The 23718-nt window shown below is 43.7% G+C and overlaps 1 protein-coding gene across 1 annotated transcript in view; it reads right to left on the reverse strand.

The window, feature by feature from the left end:
* Window positions 1–3677: 3677 nt before the first annotated feature.
* Window positions 3678–23718, reverse strand: part of LOC138960362 (tachykinin-like peptides receptor 99D) — a 313550-nt gene continuing 293509 nt past the window's right edge. The window contains exon 5 of the mRNA XM_070332255.1: window positions 3678–4572. Coding sequence (XP_070188356.1) covers window positions 4308–4572 — 265 coding nt within the window. The 3' untranslated portion in view covers window positions 3678–4307. The remainder of the gene's footprint in view (window positions 4573–23718) is intronic.

Genomic DNA, 23718 nt, shown 5'->3' on the forward strand with positions numbered 1-23718 from the left:
TGAAAAAAAGAAAATCACAACAACAACCGGGCACATGACAATGATGTGGTGTGTAGAAGTTACAAGTCTTATAGTTATACGGAGACCGGGCACACGACAATGATGTGGTGTGTAGAAGTTACAAGTCTTATAGTTATACGGAGACCGGGCACATGACAATGATGTCGTGTGTAGAAGTTACAAGTCTTATAGTTATACGGAGACCGGGCACACGACAATGATGTGGTGTGTAGAAGTTACAAGTCTTATAGTTATACGGAGACCGGGCACATGACAATGATGTGGTGTGTAGAAGTTACAAGTCTTATAGTTATACGGAGACCGGGCACACGACAATGATGTGGTGTGTAGAAGTTACAAGTCTTATAGTTATACGGAGACCGTTGTGGGGCCTTCACCCCACCCCCCACCACCACCCCAAGCCAGTTTGATGTGCCTGTGATCAAACCACATTTTTTTTTACACGATTCGCGGTTTATTTACTTAATTATATGTTAAGACATTTATGCACGTATGTACATATGGAGGGACTGACAGTAACTTGTTGTCAATATAGATAAATCAACAGGACATTATATCAACCACACAAAATTGAGAACAAATTACCTTACAAAATCACGAATATAGGTCTTTTCCACTCATACGTTTTTTAAGAGAAATGTACAGATTCAAAGTATATCGCACTCTATCTTTCTATTGAAATTAATCAAAGATGATTTTCAAAGTTTCTGATGACAACACACACCCACACACATACACTGACTTTGGTAGGCTAATTTACAAACCAATATGTCAAAACAGGAAACAAATTTAGTGTGTGTGTGTGTGTGTGTGTGTGTGTGTGTGTGTGTGCCAGTGTGTGTGAGTGTGTGTGTGTGTGTGAGAGAGAGAGAGAGAGAGAGAGAGAGAGAGAGAGAGAGAGAGAGAGAGAGAGAGAGAGAGAGAGAGAGAGAGAGAGAGAGCATTTATAAACAGTGAAAAAAATGCAGCCATAGAACCTCTGATTATAATCCCACACCAACCAGCGGCATTCCAAACGAACGAAGGGGAATAACTGTGTTTTTCAAACACACACCATTGTAATTGTTCCCCTTCAGCATTAACCTCTCTTCCATTTTGTCCATCACATGTTGGAGCGATTCATTATCACACTCAGGAATACACGTACCTATACCGGACTCTGTATGGAGCCGTAGTAACACACATGATCTGCCAACTTTGGTATGGTGAGAATCCCACTCCAAAGACGGACAGACATACAATCAGACCCGCACAAACACACGCACGCACAGGCTCACCCACGCACTAACGCACACATCCACGTACACACACACACACACACACACACACACACACACACACACACACACACACTTTTCTCTCTCTCTCTCTCTCTTGACTGTTCGTCCGTCATACTTTCGTTCTGCGCACAACCATCAGCAACATGTTTTTTGTGTGGCCCGGGTTTGGCTGAAACGTTTATGAAATGATGCTTGAGCGGCTCCAGGTTGTGAAACTGACTCTTTCTTTGCTGCTGAAACTCGGTCACTGAGACAGAAGATGTCTCTCGCGCGCAGATAATTTGTGGTTCTTCACTGTTGTTCCAATCACACCACTGTTTCCGCCCGGGTTTCGTCGAAAATGTCCATGTTGCTCAACTGGTGAACGCAAGGATTGCCATAATCTCAGCTGTTTGCCCGAGAGTCTCCCTTGTTCAATCCAATCTACACGCCATCCTTTTCGAAGGTGTCATATACTAATGGCACCCTCGAAGCCATTTGCCATTTTGATGCCTCTGCCGAGTTTGACCGAGATGATAGAATTCGAGTCACACGTGTAGAGAGAATGATGGAAGGTACAAAACTGTTACATTGCTTCTACATTTAAACTGTTTTTGGAGTTCAACGTCAAGGTGATATGACGCAAGCCATGAGCCCACCGGACAGAAAACACAAGAGGCTAGAGAACTGTCACACTGCTTCTTGCCTCACAAGCTCTCTGGAGAGGGGGAATCATGGGAGAAATCACCGTACCGTAGAGAAAACGAAGGGGGATACAGACATGTGTGATTGTGGAGTACTAGTGGAGTTTGTTTTCTTGCCATCACAAGACACAGGTAGCTATTGACCAGAACGGTCAAACGTTTTTCCCCAAGTAAACAAACACCTGCTGCTGAAAAGAGTGTGCGCAGTTCATCGATGAATGACGAATGTTCTTGGCTCCGTTAGAGGGTGGCTCAGTGGATATCCCGGCAAAAAAGCTTTCCCCCCCCTGGTCTAAACGATCATGTGTACATATGACCCACGAATGGTCCATGACACATGATCCAAGCTCTTTGTTTTGCCTAGCTGATGACTCGGGGGAGGGAGGGAGCTGGGCGGTGGTGGTGAAGAGTGTGGGTAGGGTCGTTGGACACCCTTGGCACTAAAAACGCCATGCAGATGTATGACCTCCGAATAGCCTACACATGGTCCTCGATACTTTGCTGAACAACGGGACACTTTCCACTGTTCAATCAAACGACACGCGGAGATCAAGGATGGTCAGAACGCATAGTCTCTATCTCTGGTCGAACAGATGCCTTCCAATTTTCTTCTTCCCATCACTGTCATCTTGCCATCACTGTCATCTTGCCATCACTGTCATCTTGCCAAACCCGACCGACTTCTTTCTAATCCTTGTCCCCACACCCCCATCCCCGCTTCATCAACCCGTCCTTGATCTACCTCCTTGTCACCACATCCCCATCCCCGCTTCATCAACCCGTCCTTGATCTACCTCCTTGTCACCACATCCCCATCCCCGCTTCATCAACCCGTCCTTGATCTACCTCCTTGTCCCCACATCCCCATCCCCGCTTCATCAACCCGTCTTTGATCTACCTCCTTGTCCCCACATCCCCATCCCCGCTTCATCAACCCGTCTTTGATCTACCTCCTTGTCCCCACATCCCCATCCCCGCTTCATCAACCCGTCCTTGATCTACCTCCTTGTCACCACATCCCCATCCCCGCTTCATCAACCCGTCCTTGATCTACCTCCTTGTCCCCACATCCCCATCCCCGCTTCATCAACCCGTCTTTGATCTACCTCCTTGTCCCCACATCCCCATCCCCGCTTCATCAACCCGTCTTTGATCTACCTCCTTGTCCCCACATCCCCATCCCCGCTTCATCAACCCGTCTTTGATCTACCTCCTTGTCCCCACATCCCCATCCCCGCTTCATCAACCCGTCTTTGATCTACCTCCTTGTCCCCACATCCCCATCCCCGCTTCATCAACCCGTCTTTGATCTACCTCCTTGTCCCCACATCCCCATCCCCGCTTCATCAACCCGTCCTTGATCTACCTCCTTGTCACCACATCCCCATCCCCGCTTCATCAACCCGTCCTTGATCTACCTCCTTTCCCCTCCTACTCCACTTCCCCGTTGTCTTTCCCTAAAAAACCCAAATCAAATTGTCTTCCTGCTCAAAAGGTTGCAAGCACAACACCGAAGAATGGCCAATTCTCTGAGATCCTGTGCTGATCGACCTCACCGCCTCTACGTCCTCTTCTTTATCGTAAAGATCGTACGCGCAAGACCGAAGAATGGCCAGGCCCTATGCTGGTCGGGTCCACCCCCCCCCCTCTTTCTTCCCCTCTACCTCCTTCTTCAACCCACCCCCTTCTTGTTCGCCCTTCACCAATCAAACCTTATTCACAAAAATCAAAGAAAAAGAAGACTGTTTTCTCTTCTTACTCCGAGTTGTGATGCTGGTCTACTCTATCTCCTCCATCTCTTTATGCTGGTCTACTCTATCTCCTCCATCTCTTTATGCTGGTCTACTCTATCTCCTCCATCTCTTTATGCTACTCTACCCTCTCAGCCTCCCCCTTCACCGCTCAGACCTCCTTCAATTTCTCATCCTCTTCGTCCTTTATAATTTATTGCTCCTCCTCCATTTTTTTCTTCCACAACCACAACCACAGCCACCTCCCACCTCTGGTTCGTCCTTCACCACCCAAACCTCCTTCCATTTAGTCTCATCGTCCTTTACAGTCTATTGCTCCTCCACCACCTCCACAACCACAACCACAACCACCTCCCACCTCTGGTTTGTCCTTCACCACCCAAACCTCCTTCCATTTAGTCTCATCGTCCTTTACAGTCTATTGCTCCTCCACCACCTCCACAACCACAACCACAACCACCTCTGGTTCGTCCTTCTCCACCCAAACCTCCTTCCATTTAGTCTCATCGTCCTTTATAATCTATTGGTCCTCCTCCACCTCCACAACCACAGGCACAGCCTCCACCACCGCCTCAGTCGTCGAAGCTGTTGCCGTCCGTGATCTTGGCCTGGGAAATGGGGTGCATGCGGTACATGCTGGCGGTGGGCGTGGAGTTGGTGTCCTCCATGCTCTCCAAGGTGGTGTGCATCAGGGAGCCGTTGCAGTCAAGCTTCTCCGTGTTTGTCATGCTCATGCGCGTGGAGTAGAAGCCGCGGTCATTCTGGTTCATGCGCAGCGCCTTGCGGCACGGCGGGCACGGGCAGAAGCAGAAGAACTGCAGGAACCCTTGGCGGAATCTGTGCGGGAATACAACACGAAGAGATTAATTATACTAATAACAATAACAATAACAACAATAACACTTTATTATCGATTCAAATGTTACATAAAATGGAAAATTTTCTTCGGAACACCCTGCCTGCCTGTAAACGATTATAACAACAATTGGACAAAAGGACAACACACATAAAACATAAAACATATATGTTCACGTATGTATTATATGTATGTATTATAGGGTGAGAATGATAGATAGTGTCGAATGAGGCAGATACATAATTACTATATAATTATATTATAATCATAATACCAAAAGCTGAATTTATTTCGCAGAGATTTAAAAAGTAGAAAGAAAGTGTCACGATCGGGTGACAGAGACCAAGAAAGCGTCACTCAGTGGAGTGCCTGTTCTGGGTCAATGTATGATAGAAAGCGCCTGTGCGTGATATTGGGTTACAGCAGAGTTTGCTGACGGTTTTCAACGAGCACGGATGCTTTGTATCGCACGAGTTTCACAGTGGAGGTTTCTGCTATCATAGGGCTGACGGTTTTTTGCTGACAGCGCACACGGGATTTTCACGGATTGAGTTTCTCGTGTCTTTTTCTGCTTGGGAGGCAGAATTGTGTATAGCTGGACTGGTTTGGTGACAAGGTCAGTCACGTGTATTTGGCTAGGTGGTCTGTCAGAGACTCAAGGACGACACACTTGACACCCAGCGGCAGAAGGGGAAGGATCTAACACACAGTTACTAGAGTATGATGGTTTTTCACCGAGTATCATATTCGGCACTCTAGGGGAACTTCCACAAGTTATTCCTTTCCTCTGCCACGTATTTTGCTGAGGACAAGTCGTCACATTTCCTTCGTCGGCGATGGCTTTCGCATAAGGATTCGACAAGGGGTTCTGGACGTTTTGGGTCACTGTTGACGAACAGAGACTGTTCCAGGGAGGAGGCGGACTTTGCTTCCATTGAGAGTTACAATCATAGGCTTTTGAGGTAATAAATCATTATTTAACGCTGTTGATGAGTCTGTGTTGTGGAATGAAATACTCTCTGTTGTTCTTTCCAGGTTAGCGCATAATTTACTCTCTGTGACGCTAAAATACTAATCTGTATATGGTTTTTGCAGATAGGGAGAGAAGGACGGAAAATGGCTGTTTTGTTGTTGTAAAAAGTCAGTTTTGTGCAGGCCCACGTGCTCGATGAGATATTTAAAGATGACATGTTTTAAGGTGGTGGGTGAGGGGTAGCTGACATGTTTAGTGCACCGATGCTTTCTGTTTGCAGCCTTCCTTCGTTCGTTCGTTTCGTTCGTTCGTTACGTTCCCGTAACATCGGCACGGCTGACTCTGGCGGGAACTGTTGAGGCTACGCTAACCAGGAGACCGGCTAACCAGGAGACCGGCTAACCAGCGGACCGGCTAACCAGCGAACCGGCTAACCAGCGGACCGGCTAACCAGCGAACCGACTAACCAGCATACCGGCTAAGCAGCAGCAGCAGAGATAAAGCTAAGTGCACCATGTCGTACGCACCCCGTTGACCACCGTTGTCTTTTCGTATCTATGATTTCATTGGAGTAGTGACAACGTGGGGTGTGTGACACCTGCACGAACTAGAGCTTTTCGAACAGAACATTCTCATTTCGACTGTATTTACACGGGTTCAGCGTGTTACTATAATTTTCTACATAGTACTGGCATTTTGTCAGTGAACACTGGTTTTTTACGTGTTGAGAACGTAAAAGGAACATATTTTGAGTGAAGGCTCGAGGGAGGTGGAGAGTTTATACATAAACAGGCGTCTGAAACTTATACTTTTGTTGACTCTATTTAATTGTATGCCTGCGAGAGTGGATCGTGGTGTGGTTAGTTAATTAGTAGTAATTAACCGGTTCATAATCACCTTGAGTGATATATTGAAACGTGACACGTGGGGGCCAAGCCGGGATTTACTCAGTTAATTTCCAACTGATAAAGACCCACCAATTAAGGAGAACTAAGAGCAGATAATCTCGTCAGTGCTCGACTTATTTTCTGCTTGGTGCTACCCTTTTTTGTATAGTTTTGATCATATACCACACCTTAAGCGATTCACATCTTGCAGGAAATGTAAATTGTAATTTGTGAGTTATTGTATGCGCTAACTGTGATTATCTCCCTTTCCTTTGTTTGTGAATCTTTGTTGTTGTACGTTCAGAGTTTTCCGTTGCAGAGAGCTGAGCGGGGTTAGCGGATTTGTTATTCGTTTTACTCAGTTTTCTCTACATTGTTGTTTCGCATTCCGTAACAGGTTACATTTTCTACCGTCTTGTTTTACTTGGATTTTTCTCCATATTTTGACTTTGTTGGAATTTTGGGGGGGAAGGGTCCGAGGACTTCTGTCCTAACCAAGGCTGTGGGAAACACTCTGTTTCACCGCAAAAAGCAGCCGATAAAGTAGGCCACGGCTGTGGGAAACACTTTGTTTCACCGCAGAAAGCAGCCATAAAGTAGGCTACGCGATTTGTTCTACACCGTTTGGATTTTTCTTCTGCATTTTCCGGTTGCTGGATTTTTGTATCCACCGCTTTCGTCACCGCGTATTCTAGCTATAGCTGCGTTAGACTTACTTTTGTGATAAAGCTTTGCTAAAACTAACCATGGCTACAGGGGGATCTCCGACGAGGAGAATAACTTTCGAGACTCCTGGCAGTGAGGAACAGACAGAGCGTGACGCACGCGTTAGAGCGCGTAGTTTGCTTAAACGCAAGGAGCTGGAACGTAGGGAAGACATAGAGCGACAGACGAGAAAAGAAGAGCTTGACAGACAAGAACGACAGGCCGAACGTGACAGACAGGACAAGAAAGAGAAAGACGAACGAGACAGACAGGAAAAGAAGGACGAACTGGACAGACAAGAAAGAGAACGTGACAGACAAGAAAGAGAACGACAGGCCGAACGACAGGCCGAACGTGACAGACAAGAAAGAGAACGACAGGCCGAACGTGACCGACAGGATAAGAAAGACGAGCTTGAGAGACAGGAACGACAGGCCGAACTTGACAGACAGGAAAAGAAAGACGAACGTGACAGACTAGACCGGAAGGAACAGGCGGATCGCGATCACCAGCTAGAGCTAGCTAGGCTACAGGCCGAGAAGGGTACGCTCACTCAGGCTAGCGCGCCGACGTTTGTTGCCGACCGTGCGAGACTGCCGACGTTCGACGATGACAAGGACGAGCTCGACGACTTTTTACGCCGGTTTGAGCGCATTGCATCTGACCAGAAGTGGGAAGAGGCCACGTGGGCTAGCCGCCTTAGCACCTGCTTAAAGGGACGCGCATTGCAGCTCTACAACGCTTTGGAGGACGACGAGGCGAGAGACTATCAGGCACTTAAGAAGGCGTTACTCCAGCGCTTTAACCTGACTGCTGAAGCCTACAGACGACGTCTGCGTAACAGCAAGAGACTGAGCGGCGAGCTGAGTCATCAGTTTGTGGCACGCCTTAACCTCTACCTGCGGCGCTGGGTGGAGATGGCCGAAAAGGACTGGACCGTCAACGACCTTGCCGACCTCATAGTCATGGAACAACTGATGTCCAGCCTGCGACCTGAGGTGGTGACCTTCGTGCAGGAGCACCAGCCCAAGACTACTCAGGAGGCAGCCGACTGGATCAGAGTGCACGAGGACGCCCAGGCGATCTCCGGCAAATCTTCAGGCTCACGGCCAGGAAAAACGGGAAATTCGGGTTCTTCAGGACCCAAGGACGGGAAGGACGATCAGGGACACAAGGGATCGAGTTCCAGAACTGACATCCAGTGTTACTACTGCAACAAGCGGGGCCACGTGAAGAAGGACTGCCACAAGAGACAGGCTGACCAGAAGGGCGTTCACTTCGTTGGCAGTGAGGAGTTCAGGGACGTCACGAGCTCATGCACCATCCCACAACTCTGCGTTCCGTGCTCCAGGAAACATTTCCAGCCCCACTGCAACGTCTACGTTAACGGAGTGAAGGGCGAAGGTCTGCGGGACACAGGGGCAGACATGATAGTGGTTCGGGCGAGTCTAGTTCCAGCTATGGCCTACACAGGAGACAGCATCAGGGTGAGAATGGCCGAGGCATCTCACGCTTACGACTTGAACACGGCAGTGATCAAGGTCGTAACCCCGTTGTTCACGGGGACCATTGTGGCCGTCGTCATGGACGATCCTCCATGCGACCTGCTCATTGGAAACCGGGTTCAGTTTGTGGACGGCGTCACCAGGGAGGTTCCCGTTTATCGGTCTCCCGACGTCATTTCAGTGCTCACGCGGGCACAGGCGGAGCGAGAGGACAAACCTCTCAAACCCCTACCTGCTGCACGAGCTGCCCTGGGGAACGTGACCCCCGCGCTTCTCGCGAAGGCTCAGGATTCTGACCCGACCTTAGCTACTCCTCGGGAGCACGCGAAGTCGGGGAAGGTGAAGCTGAGCGGGAAGCATGGGAGGTCAAAGTTCCTCAGGGACAAGAAGTTGCTCTACCGTGAGTTCAGCAACCAAGAAGGTACATTCAAACAGGTTGTCGTGCCTCGCGAGTTTCGCGAGGGTGTCATGGCAACGGCACACGACTCGATTCTGGGAGGTCATCTTGGTACCAAGAAGACCACGGATCGTGTCTGGCGCCACTTTTACTGGCCAGGCATCTGCACGGATGTCCGACGTTTCTGTGCGTCCTGCGATAAGTGCCAGAAGGTGGTGGCCAAAGGAAGGGTGAGGAAGGTCCCCTTGGAGAAGATGCCGCTCATCGACGAACCCTTTCGTCGGGTCGCAGTGGACATCATCGGGCCCATCTTGCCTGCGTCTGAGGACGGAAACAGATACATTTTGACCATGGTGGACTACGCTACTCGATACCCAGAGGCGATCCCTCTGAAATCGATTGAAGCCACGCGAGTAGCTGAGGCTCTGGTTACTATGTGGTCCCGGCTGGGAATTCCATCAGAGGTACTCACCGACAGAGGCACGCAGTTCACGGGAGGAGTGATGGCGGAGGCAGCACGACTGCTATCACTGGAGCAGCACTTCACCACTCCTTACCATGCTCAGTGCAACGGACTGGTGGAGAGGTTCAATGGCACCTTGAAGACCATGCTGAGGAAACTAGCTCAGGAGAAACCACGCACGTGGGACAGGTACATCCCAGCATTGCTTTTTGCATACCGCGAGGTTCCTCAGGAGAGCTTGGGCTTTTCCCCATTTGAGTTGTTGTACGGCAGACAGGTACGCGGTCCCATGGCTATCCTGCGTCAGGCTTGGACGGACGTAGAAGCTGACGAGGAGGTGCAGACGACAGCGACCTACATAGTAGAACTCAGGAACAGGATTGAAGAGACCTGCAAACTGGCTCAAGAGAACCTGGGAAGAGCAGCACAGCGTTATGCGCGAGGGTTCGACCGCAAGGCACGGCCGCGCAGCTTCAAGATTGGAGAACGGGTGTTGCTACTTCTACCTGTCAAACACAACAAGCTACAACTGCAGTGGCAAGGACCTTTTGAGGTGACAGCGAGGGTGGGCCAGAACGACTACAGGATCATGATGCACGGGAAAGCACGCCTGTACCACGCCAACCTGCTGCGCGCCTACATAGAGAGGACAGCCTACGGGGAGAAGAACAAAGACCAGAAGAACAAAGACAAGAAGACAGAGAAGGTTGCAGTCATCAGGGGTGAAACGAGGGGTTGCTCGTTCTTACGGACGACCTTTCTGTCTGGAGACGGACCATCAACCTCTGCAATATCTTCAGGTTGCAAGGTTGGCAAACGCCAGACTTATGCGCTGGGCGTTGATTCTCCAACCGTACCAATTCACGGTACGCGTCATTCCGGGCGCCAACAATGTTGGAGCTAACTTTCTCTCTCGGGCTGTAGAGGAGAACATGACTGTGAGCGAAACCGAGGTTTCGTCTTGAAGAGGGGAGGTGTGTCACGATCGGGTGACAGAGACCAAGAAAGCGTCACTCAGTGGAGTGCCTGTTCTGGGTCAATGTATGATAGAAAGCGCCTGTGCGTGATATTGGGTTACAGCAGAGTTTGCTGACGGTTTTCAACGAGCACGGATGCTTTGTATCGCACGAGTTTCACAGTGGAGGTTTCTGCTATCATAGGGCTGACGGTTTTTTGCTGACAGCGCACACGGGATTTTCACGGATTGAGTTTCTCGTGTCTTTTTCTGCTTGGGAGGCAGAATTGTGTATAGCTGGACTGGTTTTGTGACAAGGTCAGTCACGTGTATTTGGCTAGGTGGTCGGTCAGAGACTCAAGGACGACACACTTGACACCCAGCGGCAGAAGGGGAAGGACCTAACACACAGTTACTAGAGTATGATGGTTTTTCACCGAGTATCATATTCGGCACTCTAGGGGAACTTCCACAAGTTATTCCTTTCCTCTGCCACGTATTTTGCTGAGGACAAGTCGTCACATTTCCTTCGTCGGCGATGGCTTTCGCATAAGGATTCGACAAGGGGTTCTGGACGTTTTGGGTCACTGTTGACGAACAGAGACTGTTCCAGGGAGGAGGCGGACTTTGCTTCCATTGAGAGTTACAATCATAGGCTTTTGAGGTAATAAATCATTATTTAACGCTGTTGATGAGTCTGTGTTGTGGAATGAAATACTCTCTGTTGTTCTTTCCAGGTTAGCGCATAATTTACTCTCTGTGACGCTAAAATACTAATCTGTATATGGTTTTTGCAGATAGGGAGAGAAGGACGGAAAATGGCTGTTTTGTTGTTGTAAAAAGTCAGTTTTGTGCAGGCCCACGTGCTCGATGAGATATTTAAAGATGACATGTTTTAAGGTGGTGGGTGAGGGGTAGCTGACATGTTTAGTGCACCGATGCTTTCTGTTTGCAGCCTTCCTTCGTTCGTTCGTTTCGTTCGTTCGTTACGTTCCCGTAACATCGGCACGGCTGACTCTGGCGGGAACTGTTGAGGCTACGCTAACCAGGAGACCGGCTAACCAGGAGACCGGCTAACCAGCGGACCGGCTAACCAGCGAACCGGCTAACCAGCGGACCGGCTAACCAGCGAACCGACTAACCAGCATACCGGCTAAGCAGCAGCAGCAGAGATAAAGCTAAGTGCACCATGTCGTACGCACCCCGTTGACCACCGTTGTCTTTTCGTATCTATGATTTCATTGGAGTAGTGACAACGTGGGGTGTGTGACACCTGCACGAACTAGAGCTTTTCGAACAGAACATTCTCATTTCGACTGTATTTACACGGGTTCAGCGTGTTACTATAATTTTCTACATAGTACTGGCATTTTGTCAGTGAACACTGGTTTTTTACGTGTTGAGAACGTAAAAGGAACATATTTTGAGTGAAGGCTCGAGGGAGGTGGAGAGTTTATACATAAACAGGCGTCTGAAACTTATACTTTTGTTGACTCTATTTAATTGTATGCCTGCGAGAGTGGATCGTGGTGTGGTTAGTTAATTAGTAGTAATTAACCGGTTCATAATCACCTTGAGTGATATATTGAAACGTGACAGAAAGGAAGCAAAAGAAGTGCACCAACCCTTGACGGAATCTGTGCGGGAATAAAACACGAAGAGAATAATTATGGGGAGGATAAAATAGTGTGGAATGAGTCATATATCGCAAGCTGACATTTAGAAAGTGGAACAAAAGGGAGCAAATAAACTGCAGAAACCCTTGGCGGAATCTGCGGGGAAAAAACCACGAAGAGAGTCATTACGATTGGGGATTATAGATAGTGTGGAATGTCGCAAGCTGATTTTATTTCGCTGTGAGTTAGAAAGTAGAACAAAAGAATTGAGGATGAGTGTGGAATGAGGCATATATCGCAAGCTGACTTCATACAGCAGACATCTATATAGAAAGTAGAAGGAAAGGAAGTGAAATAACTGCAGAAACCCCTGGCGGAATCTGCAAGGGAAGAAAAAAAAGAAGAAAATGAGTCGTGTGGGTAGAGATGAGTTACAACTTTTTAGTATGAGATGAGTAGCAACCTTTCGTGTGAGATGAGTCACAAGAGGAAGAAAACAAAAACATCCCATACGTACGGAGAAATACATAAATAAACTGAATTTCGGATAGATGAAACTATCTTTTGCAAAAAAGAAACATAGATGGACAAGAACATGCCGGAAAATTGAGAAACTCGAAGAAATGGAAGAACTGCAGGAACTCTTGACGTAAACTTCAACCACAAGCGAAACTTGACAGGCATTCAGTTCTGTGAGGCAAGCCACGCGAGCCAAACCCACATGTAACGTCAGCATAATCTGTTCATGTAACCCTGAATGTATTGACATACATGTATCTTTTCTTGATTTCTAAACTGTACGGGACATGATAACTCGAAATGCACGCCACGGCCACTTTCCAGAAGACAGAAACAATTGAAAAATAACTAGGCAGAGACGGGGACAACTAAAAGTGCAAACATTAACATATTGGGCGAATTGAGAAGACGCAGACATTGTGGTGTGAGGTCTGCAGAATTTGAGATCCTGCAGTTGTCAATGTTTAAAAAACATACAAACAGGAGAACTCCAGAAAGAAACGGATTCTATGTAGAGGCACCGATTGAACTCTTCGCAGAATTAACGACAGTTGAAGAAGGAAACAAACAAACAAACAAACAATCACACGGACAAACAAACAAACAAACAACAAAGAAGAACGAGAGAGAACAAAATGAAAACAAATAATAATCATCTGTAAGCTGTGGACGTCAGAAGGCAAGGCCAAAAGAGAAAACTAATAACTGTAGCTGAGACGCAAACATATTTTTTTCTGCGTCTCGATTCAGAGCAACGATGACCTTGCAGCGACCAGACTGGTGACTGACTAGGCAAGTGACTGGCCAGACTGGTGACTGACCAGACAGGTGACTGACCAGACTGGTGACTGACCAGACAGGTGACTGACCAGACAGGTGACTGACCAGACAGGTGACTGACCAGGCAAGTGACTGACCAGACAGGTGACTGACCAGACTGGTGACTGACCAGACAGGTGACTGACCAGACAGGTGACTGACCAGACAGGAGACTGACCAGACAGGTGACTGACCAGGCAAGTGACTGACCAGACAGGTGACTGACCAGGCAAGTGACTGACCAGGCAAGTGACTGACCAGACAGGTGACTGACCAGACCGGTGACTGACCAGGCAAGTGACTGACCAGACTGGTGACTGACCAGGCAAGTGACTGACAAGACAAGTTCAATGGCAGATGTTTTTAAGCTTCACAATATACCTCTGACTATATAAACCAGTGCTCATAGCCCAAACCACTGAACGCAAAAAGAGCATCAAATGTGCATTAAGACGATCACGAGCTTTGAGACTGTGACACTACCCTCGCTCGACCGGAATAAATGTGGCACGCGAGCAGAAAATCAGATTGCACTGACCATCTTCTGTCGAATTAACTTGCCAGTAAAGACAGCGGACTGTTAACCGTGAAATGGCCATTAAATAAAAGAAAGAAAACTACCGCAGACCAGTTTTTACCAAATTTGCAAGACACAATCTCCCATCATTCTGCTCTTGTTTGGTGAACACATTTTCTCAATCTCTCTTTGCAGTCAAAAATGAAATCAAAAAGAAAATAGTGCGCTTTTTTGACCACCCTGTATATACAACATGCACTTGATGGTAATGTTATACATTGAATAATGATGATTGTGTGAAATCTTACAGTAATTGAGTACAAAATCTAGGTTTATTTGAAGCCGACAGCTGTATAATAACAGGATAACAGCGTTAAAGTGCAAGTGGGCGGTCAGAGCTCAGGTGCATGAAGCAAAAATGAGTGCCACCCAACTGGGTGGAAACAATCCGCGGGGTCTGATTGGTTGAAATCACAACAAATCTTAATTTCAACCAATCAAAGCCCGCGGCTGAGTACCACCCGTTTGGGTTGCACCCAGTTTGGCTTCTTGCACCTCAGCCCTGAACCCAAACACAATAACTACATTACATTTGCTGACAATGGTCATGGTAGCAAACGGAATCCAGGATATTTCATGATAACGACACAGGCGTATATGAAAATTAGCATGGCAACATAGTATCTAGAGAGTGAAATCAAAATAAGCACTTTAACACATATTACAATTTGAATAAAAGTAGCACTCAGTACTATAGTACAAAACACACATAAGTATAAGTTTGCGGCGCAAGCATACAATACAGTGACAGTGATCTAATCAAGGTACAGTTAGCACGTACAGTTATAAGTCAAAGCAAGGTAAGCTTTCATTTAAAGTAAAATACGTGAGGTATATTCTGTAGTCTGGTACCAAAATCCTGCATGCAGTTTACATCAGATTATCGAGTTATATATCTCGTAAAGTTAACAGCATAGTCATCAAACATTTACAACTTTAATGAGTTATATCAACTGAGTATTAGTGTTTAAAAAAAGGTTACATGCGATATCTAAGTGCATCTAAAAGCATTAGTTTTCTGCTGACGATCTAATAAAAAGAAGAAGAAAAACACTTGCAAAAATAACTTAAAATAATCTGCCTAATCCATTTTACTGCAGCGCACTCTAACGTTAAGCCTTTTCTTAGCTAACCACTTAAACGGAAATTACCAGTCACGGTTGAAGCATTCTCGTAGTTTTGTTGGCAATTATTTTATTTTATTCTTTTTCTCTCTTTTGTCAGGAATGGAACTTTGTTTTGCACATTAGTGAGAGTGTGTGTGTGTGAGAGAGAGAGAGAGAGAGAGAGAGAGAGAGAGAGAGAGAGAGAGAGAGAGAGAAGAGAGAGAGAGAGAGAGAAAGAGAGAGAGAGAGAGAGAGAGAGAGAGAGAGAGAGAGAGAGAGAGAGAGACTCAGACTCAGAACTTTATTACAAAAGGATAAAGGTTTTAGGCAAAGCCTATTCTTCCAACCTGTCCTTTATACAAAACATAAAAAAAAGAGAGAGAGAGAGAGAGAGAGAGAGAGAGAGAGAGAGAGAGAGAGAGAGAGAGAGAGAGAGAGAGAGAGAGAGAGAGAGTGCGCACGCAAGCATGTATCTCTGCATGTAGGCTTATATATGTCTGTCTGTGTGTAAATGAGTCTGTGTGTAAGTGTGACTTGGAGAGACAAGTATGCGTGTTTCCATCTTGCATGCCTTTCTTTATACACTTACAGTAGCTCCAAAGACGGTAAAATCGACTTCCTGAACCTCTCTGACTTTTTTGCCAGCAAAGTATACACACTTTCTTACAAAGTCCTCATTGATTTTTCCAGAATGACGGAAAAATGTAGTTGGTACCAGAGACCACTTATATATATATATATCAAATTGTTCTCTCCGTTACATGTGTAATACATTACATTTGTCCCAAAGCGTTCTTCCTACAAAGGTTTCTCAAGCATGATTGAAACTAGTCGTTACAACAACAGAAACAAGACTATCAACTTACCGGTTCATCTATTGCAAAAGCTGTGTTCTCCACTTACAAAATCCAAGGGCAGACAAGTTGGAAGTCTAAACTAGCACACCATTGCAGACAATTCACAACATTTGTTATTGTGATATTTCGAGAAGGGGAAGCAGAAAGCCTACACCAAAGCACACAGACAGATCCTTGCAGATATCCTCCTTCTCACGTTTACAAGCGAACATGTACACCAAAGCACACAGACGGATCCTTGCAGATAGCCTCCTTCTCACGTTTACAAGCGAACATGTACACCAAAGCACCCAGACAGATCCTTGCAGATAGCCTCCTTCTCACGTTTACAAGCGAACATGTACACCAAAGCACCCAGACAGATCCTTGCAGATAGCCTCCTTCTCACGTTTACAAGCGAACATGTACACCAAAGCACCCAGACAGATCCTTGCAGATAGCCTCCTTCTCACGTTTACAAGCGAACATGTACACCAAAGCACCCAGACAGATCCTTGCAGATAGCCTCCTTCTCACGTTTACAAGCGAACATGTACACCAAAGCACACAGACAGATCCTTGCAGATAGTCTCCTTCTCACGTTTACAAGCGAACATGTACACCAAAGCAGATGTGTCTATGGCCTGTCTGGCGGGAGGAGGCCTCAACATCATTGGGCCAAGTCGACTTCGCGAAATCTTCTCCCCAAAACTGGCTGCACGAAGACTTGAAACTTCATTTTTGGTCAAAAGACTTCGCGAAGTCAACATCAGTGTCAATCAAGGACAACTTCAGTGTCAATCAAGGACAACATCAGTGTCAATCAAGGACATCAGTGTCAATCAAGGACAACATCAGTGTCAATCAATCAATCAATCAATCAATGAAGCTTATATCGCGCATATTCCGTGGGTACAGTTCTAGGCGCTCTGCAGAGATGCCGTGTGAGATGAAATTTTATACGGCCAGTAGATAGCAGCCATGTCGGCGCATATTTACCTTTCACGGCCTTATTCCAAGTCACACGAGTATTTATATATGGTAGACAATTATTAACTGTGCCTAAGCAATTTTGCCAGGAAAGACCCTTTTGTCAATCGTGGGATCTTTAACGTGCACACCCAATTTAGTATACACGGGGGGTGGTTCGGACACCGAAGAGAGTCTGCACACAAAGTTGACTCTGTGAAATAAATTTCCGCCGAACCTGGGATCGAACTCGCGCTGACAGCGGCCAACTGAATACAAATCCAGCGCGCTACCAACTGAGCTATATCCCCGCCCCCAAGGACAACTTCAGTGTCAATCAAGGACAACATCAGTGTCAATCAAGGACAACTTCAGTGTCAATCAAGGACAACTTCAGTGTCAATCAAGGACAACATCAGTGTCAATCAAGGACATCAGTGTCAATCAAGGACAACATCAGTGTCAATCAAGGACAACTTCAGTGTCAATCAAGGACAACATCAGTGTCAATCAAGGACAACTTCAGTGTCAATCAAGGACAACTTCAGTGTCAATCAAGGACAACATCAGTGTCAATCAAGGACATCAGTGTCAATCAAGGACAACATCAGTGTCAATCAAGGACAACTTCAGTGTCAATCAAGGACAACATCAGTGTCAATCAAGGACAACTTCAGTGTCAATCAAGGACAACTTCAGTGTCAATCAAGGACAACATCAGTGTCAATCAAGGACATCAGTGTCAATCAAGGACAACATCAGTGTCAATCAAGGACAACTTCAGTGTCAATCAAGGACAACATCAGTGTCAATCAAGGACAACTTCAGTGTCAATCAAGGACAACTTCAGTGTCAATCAAGGACAACATCAGTGTCAATCAAGGACATCAGTGTCAATCAAGGACAACTTCAGTGTCAATCAAGGACAACATCAGTGTCAATCAAGGACAACATCAGTGTCAATCAAGGACAACATCAGTGTCAATCAAGGACAACATCAGTGTCAATCAAGGACAACTTCAGTGTCAATCAAGGACAACATCAACGTCATCGCTTCACTTGGACATATACCAAAACTCAAGAGCCTGACTGGGAACGTTCTTTATTAAAATAAATTAATTTGGCCGATTTACACACGTGTCAGTAACCAAGTTGATACAGCAAACTATGTTTTCCACTATGCACAATGAGAAACCAAGCTTGTGACTTTTGATATATAAAATAATGCCCCTGCCCTATGAACCCGCACGTGTCCGCGGTGATTTAGAAAACGGCCTTCACGGAAAGAAAGGTATCGTTTATCAAATGTCCAGCATAAAAGTCACTAAAAGTGACCGTGCGAAAAACTAAACGCTAAGGCTAAAGCAGCGCTAAAGCAAACAAGCAAACAAAACAAAACAGAAAAAAAAGAAAAAAAAAAGAAAAAATGCTGAAGCTCTCGAAAACGAAGCATAAGGAGGAAAGCTCAAGGGCATCAGAAAAATAATTAACAATAAGATGGAGACGCAGGAAGAAGGAAAGAGACTCTACAACGAGGAATTAAAAACTACAGTGAAATTTAGATTTGTTCTTCTTCTGGAAAACTATACATGCTGTGAGGATGTACATAAACAAAGCGCAAAGCCAAAGCACTGAGAGTTTGGTGAAAGCGGCTGGGTCACCTTGAACTGTGGCCGCTCTATTTGTTGTGACGATCCTGTATCTCAGAGGGGCGCCCTACTGACCTAGCGGTAGGGGCCATTGTCTGCCACATATCCTGCTTGAATTTGCACGCTGTGCATCTCACGCACGGGAAGAGGAGAAAAAACTGAGCAAAGCCCCAACGGAATCTGAAAGGGTTCAAAAACCAAAAAGAAAAACAGAAAACGCATGCTTGAGAAACCCTTGGAATATGCAAAACAACCACAATTTTGATAACGATTAAAACGTTTCATTTCTGGGTTTTTATCATTGGAATACGCAACCCGAAATAGATAAGACCTGTTTTGTGGCAAGGCTTAAACATGTCCTGAAGCAAACGCTGTTGTTATTGATGGAATGTGCACTACTAAAAGATAAGACTGGTATTGTGGCAAGGCTTAAACATGTCCTGAAGCAAACGCTGTTGTTATTGATGGAATGTGCACACTGTACTAAAAGATAAGACAGGTATTGTGACAAGGCTTAAACATGTCCTGAAGCAAACGCTGTTGTTATTGATGGAATGTGCACTACTAAAAGATAAGAACATGTGGAGTAAGCGACAGCTTACCCCTTTTGGTAAAATTACTGTTTTAAAAACACTAGCAATGTCTAAGTTAACGTACTTATTTATGAATATCCCAGATCCATGCGATATATTTTTGAAAGAACTTGATGGTATGTTTTTTCAGTTTTTATGGAATGGTAAGCAAGGTAAAGTTAACAAGAAATGTGCTTGTCAGTCTTACCAAAAGGGTGGGTTAAAATGTTAAATGTTTGTACTTTCTTGTCAGCTATGAAAATTAGCTGGCTTAAGAGAGTTTTCTATGCCGAATCTCCTTTAACCAGGTTTACGCTCTGTCTCTATCCTGAGTTGGATAAACAGCTGCAACTAGGGGGTGAGTTTGCCAACACTTTAATGAAATCAATCCACAATCCTTTTTGGCATGATGTATTGAAACATTTCAAGAAATTAAGCATAAGATGTATACCAACTGAAGTAAGTGAGTTTAATGCAGGATGTATCTTTTATAATAGAAATATTGTAATTGGAAAACACACTGTATACTTTAAAGATTGGACAGAAAGGGGTATTTTCCAAGTCTGTCATTTACTGAATGAAAATGGCAGTCTATTGAATTTTGTAGATTTTCAGATAAAATTTCCTACGTTGAAGGTTAATTTTTTGAAATTTACAGGAATGGTCAAATCTATTAAGACATATCAGAAAAAGATAAATGTAATACAGGAGGCAAACTATGAATTGTTAAAGCAAAAACCATGGAAAATAATATTTGAAGGAAACCATAGTGTCCAATCGTGTTTGGCCGCGGCAGACTCAGCCCCAGCTGGTGTGGTAAAATGGAATGGTATTTTTGATAACCTCAGCTGGAACAAGATCTTTTACTTATGTCATAAGACAACAGTTGATTGTCAGCTAAAATGGTTCCAGCTGAGGTTAATTTATAGGGCTTTGCCCACAAACCGCTACTTATTTCTGAGAAAAATTGTTGAATCTTCTAATTGTTTGTTATGTAACAATGAGGAAGAAACAATTAATCATTTGATGTGGCATTGCCAGCATATTAACAGGTTTTGGCAGGAATTACAGGAACTGTTAAATAATAGTTGTTATCATGTTACTAATTTCCGGTTTTCGGAAGCGTTGGTATTGTTTGGAGTTCAGGAAAATATGTTCACTGATAAAGCCTTAGATTTCATTATTTTATTGGCCAAATTTTATATTTACAAATGTAAATGGAACTCTGAAAGACCGATGCTTCCGATATTCTTGAAATTTTTGAAAAGTAGATATTTATTGGAAAAGTACAAGGGGGGATTAGCAGAAGATAAGTTTGACCGCCTCTGGCAACCATATTCTAACCTGGTTTCATGAAAATTGTCCAGTACTAGGCTCTACTCCTCCTCCCTAATTCGTTAAAAGTATCTTGATATATATTCTGTTGTAAACTTGAATCTTGTAGTAATCAATATTATTTAAGGGTTTAGTAGTTGTTGTAGTCAAACAGTCCTATACAGTGCCTCTTTAACTTTCCCCCCTCTCTCTCTATTTCTCTCTCTTTTTCTCTCTCTTTTCTAAATCATTCTTTTTTTTTTGTTTTTTGTTTTTTTTTTGTATTTGCCAAGCACATCATCGTGGGGCTTTTAATCCATAACATGCATCCGTCTACAATGTATCTTCATTCATCCTTCAACATGTATAATAAATATGTAAATGGCAAGTATACAAGACATACAACATTAGGACCTAACCGACAGACGGACATATAACATACCGACAATACTGATAAAAAAAAAGGGAGAGAAAGAGAGAGAGAGAGAGAGACAGAGACAGAGAGAGAGAGAGAGAGAGAGAGAGAGAGAGAGAGAGAGAGAGAGAGAGAGAGAGAGAGAGAGAGAGAGAGAGAGAGAGGGTAACAGGGTGACAGACAGGTAAGAGGATAAGTGAAGCAGACAGACATAAGACATACACACACACTCTTGCCTAAAATCTTATAAAAACCTACAATTTTAAACTGTACAAAAAGTTAAGCTGAAATGGACACTTCGCCTTGGTCAATAACCTAACATATATTCGCATAGGGTAACCACTCTGACAAAAATTCAACATTTCTATTCCTGATAAGATTCAATTTCTTTTCAATGTAATATCTTTGTTTTAATATTTTCAAAAAAACATTCAAAAGCGGAACTGAGCCCTGAAGTTTACATTTATAAATATAATATTTTCCTAAAAGAATAATCAAATCTAAAACATTATCAGTGTTCACATTATCATCATTTCCAAATATTATCAATCCTTTTGAAAAAGTCAAATGTTCACAATGTAAACATTCTTTGTGCAATACATTATTCAATTTAATCCAGAAGGTTTTAACAATCATACATTCCCAAAATAAGTGAAAAATTGTCTCTTCATGATACCCGCAAAATGTGCAGAGCGTTGAATTTTTAATTTTACATAAATATAAATATTTATTACAAGGTAGAATCCGGTGTAGGAGTCGCAGCTGAAACCACCTTAAACTGACATCAACAGTACTTTGAAAGGGTTTCAAGAAAATTAATTTCCAATTCATATTACTTTCACTGGTGCTATTCCATTTTGAAACCGCGGATGGAATATCGTTAGACTGCAGAAACGCCTTCTTCACAACATGATTTCCTTTTTTTATCACTGACCACACTCTACTATCCACTGATTCATGCTGACAATTCAATGTCTTAAAATTCAATTTCTTCTGATAGCTTTTCACAGCGGATACAATTCCACAATACAACAAAATATCACTTTTAACATTGGGAAATAATTCAGAAAATTCTTAATAATTCAAATATTTACCCTCCATATTTACTAAATGTTTCACGTGTACAATTCCTTCTTCATGCCAACTCTTATAATAAATGCTTCTTTTACCTCTCACTATGTTATCATTATAAAAAAGACATTCGTACAAAAATTCATCAATATTAACAGGTAAACATTTTGCATATAACTTTTCATAATGCTTTAACACATCTTGCCAAAACTTGTTTTTCACCGTATTTTTCAACACTTTTATATAATTGCTACCAACCAGATTCACAATATTTAGTTCTGGATACATATCCATAACAAATGTCTTCAAACATGAATCACCACAAACAACTTTTCGCATCCAATCGATCTTCAATGTTGACAAAAATACATACATATTCACCATATTTAACCCCCCTTCTTCAAGGGGTTTACACACTACTGTCTTTTTAATTTTTGCTCTTTTACCACTCCATAAAAAATCAAATAACAACTTATCCAATTCTTTCAATAAGTTGCTATCAGGATCGGGCAGACACATAAACAAATGTGTAATCTTTGACAATACAAGGGTTTTAATAACTATTATTTTACCTAGTGGGGTAAGATGTCTCTTTCCCCATACATATAAAATCTTTTTAATATCTTTTAGTTTATCCTGATAATTAATGTGAACAATACATTGTAAATCAACCGAAAAATGTATACCCAAGACCTTAAAAATACCAGGGTTCCAGCAAAAATTTTGATCTTGTAAAAATCTAACATGCGAATTCTTTCTACTACCTATCCAAATAACATTTGTTTTATCGTAATTCATATTCAAACCAGATATATTTGCGAACAGTTTAAGTGTACGTATAGCTTCTACAAATGACTCCTTACTTCCATCTAAGTAAAGGGTGGTGTCATCTGCAAACTGCGACAGTAAAACATCTCGTTCTTTTAATCTAATCCCTTTAATTTTATCATTTTGTCTAATCATTAAAGACAAATCATTCTTTTAGTATGCCTGTTGTATGTATGTATGTGGCGATGTGAACTGTGATGTAATGTATAATGTGTTGTATGATAAGACTGGTATTGTGGCAAGGTTTAAACATGTCCTGAAGCAAACGCTGTTGTTATTGATGGAATGTGCACTACTAAAAGATAAGACTGGTATTGTGACAATGGCTACACACTTTTAAACATTTCTTGGTTGATTTTTATTCTTAGAATATGCAAATGATCATGATGTTTGGAGTCGAGATCCAGATTTTATGTACATAGTTCACACTTTATTTGGAACATGCCCTGTTGGAATTCTATAACATGTCGTTGTGTGAATCAGCGGAATAATAAACAATAACTTAATGCTTGGATATACCATCTAAATTCACAACATTAAATGTAAGCCTATAAATAAAATCTGGGCAATGAAATTCAAAAACTAAATTAATTTGCGTGTTAGATCATGTTGTTTAAAGTTAGACCTGTGTTTATAGATTGTAAGTACAGCATAACCACACAAAATATACAAGCATGACACAAGTTAACATCTGAATTGTGCTTTCAAGCAACAAAGAGTGCGCGAAGCATTACAAACGATATGCAATTGACGTCAAACAAGCCCTATACAACATGTTCAGAACAAACGAATATCTCCAGTTACGCCTTTTTTATGCTTCTTAGCATGATAATTCTGTTTGTTTATCAACCGTTGAGCTTTGAAACCAATCACAAAGGAATATCAAGCTGCAAAACGCCGAATTCGTGTTCAACACTTTGAATGTGAGGTCTTTTTAGTCTTACAAAACAA

Source organism: Littorina saxatilis, linkage group LG2, assembly GCF_037325665.1.
Source record: "Littorina saxatilis isolate snail1 linkage group LG2, US_GU_Lsax_2.0, whole genome shotgun sequence".
Classification (NCBI taxonomy): domain Eukaryota; kingdom Metazoa; phylum Mollusca; class Gastropoda; order Littorinimorpha; family Littorinidae; genus Littorina; species Littorina saxatilis.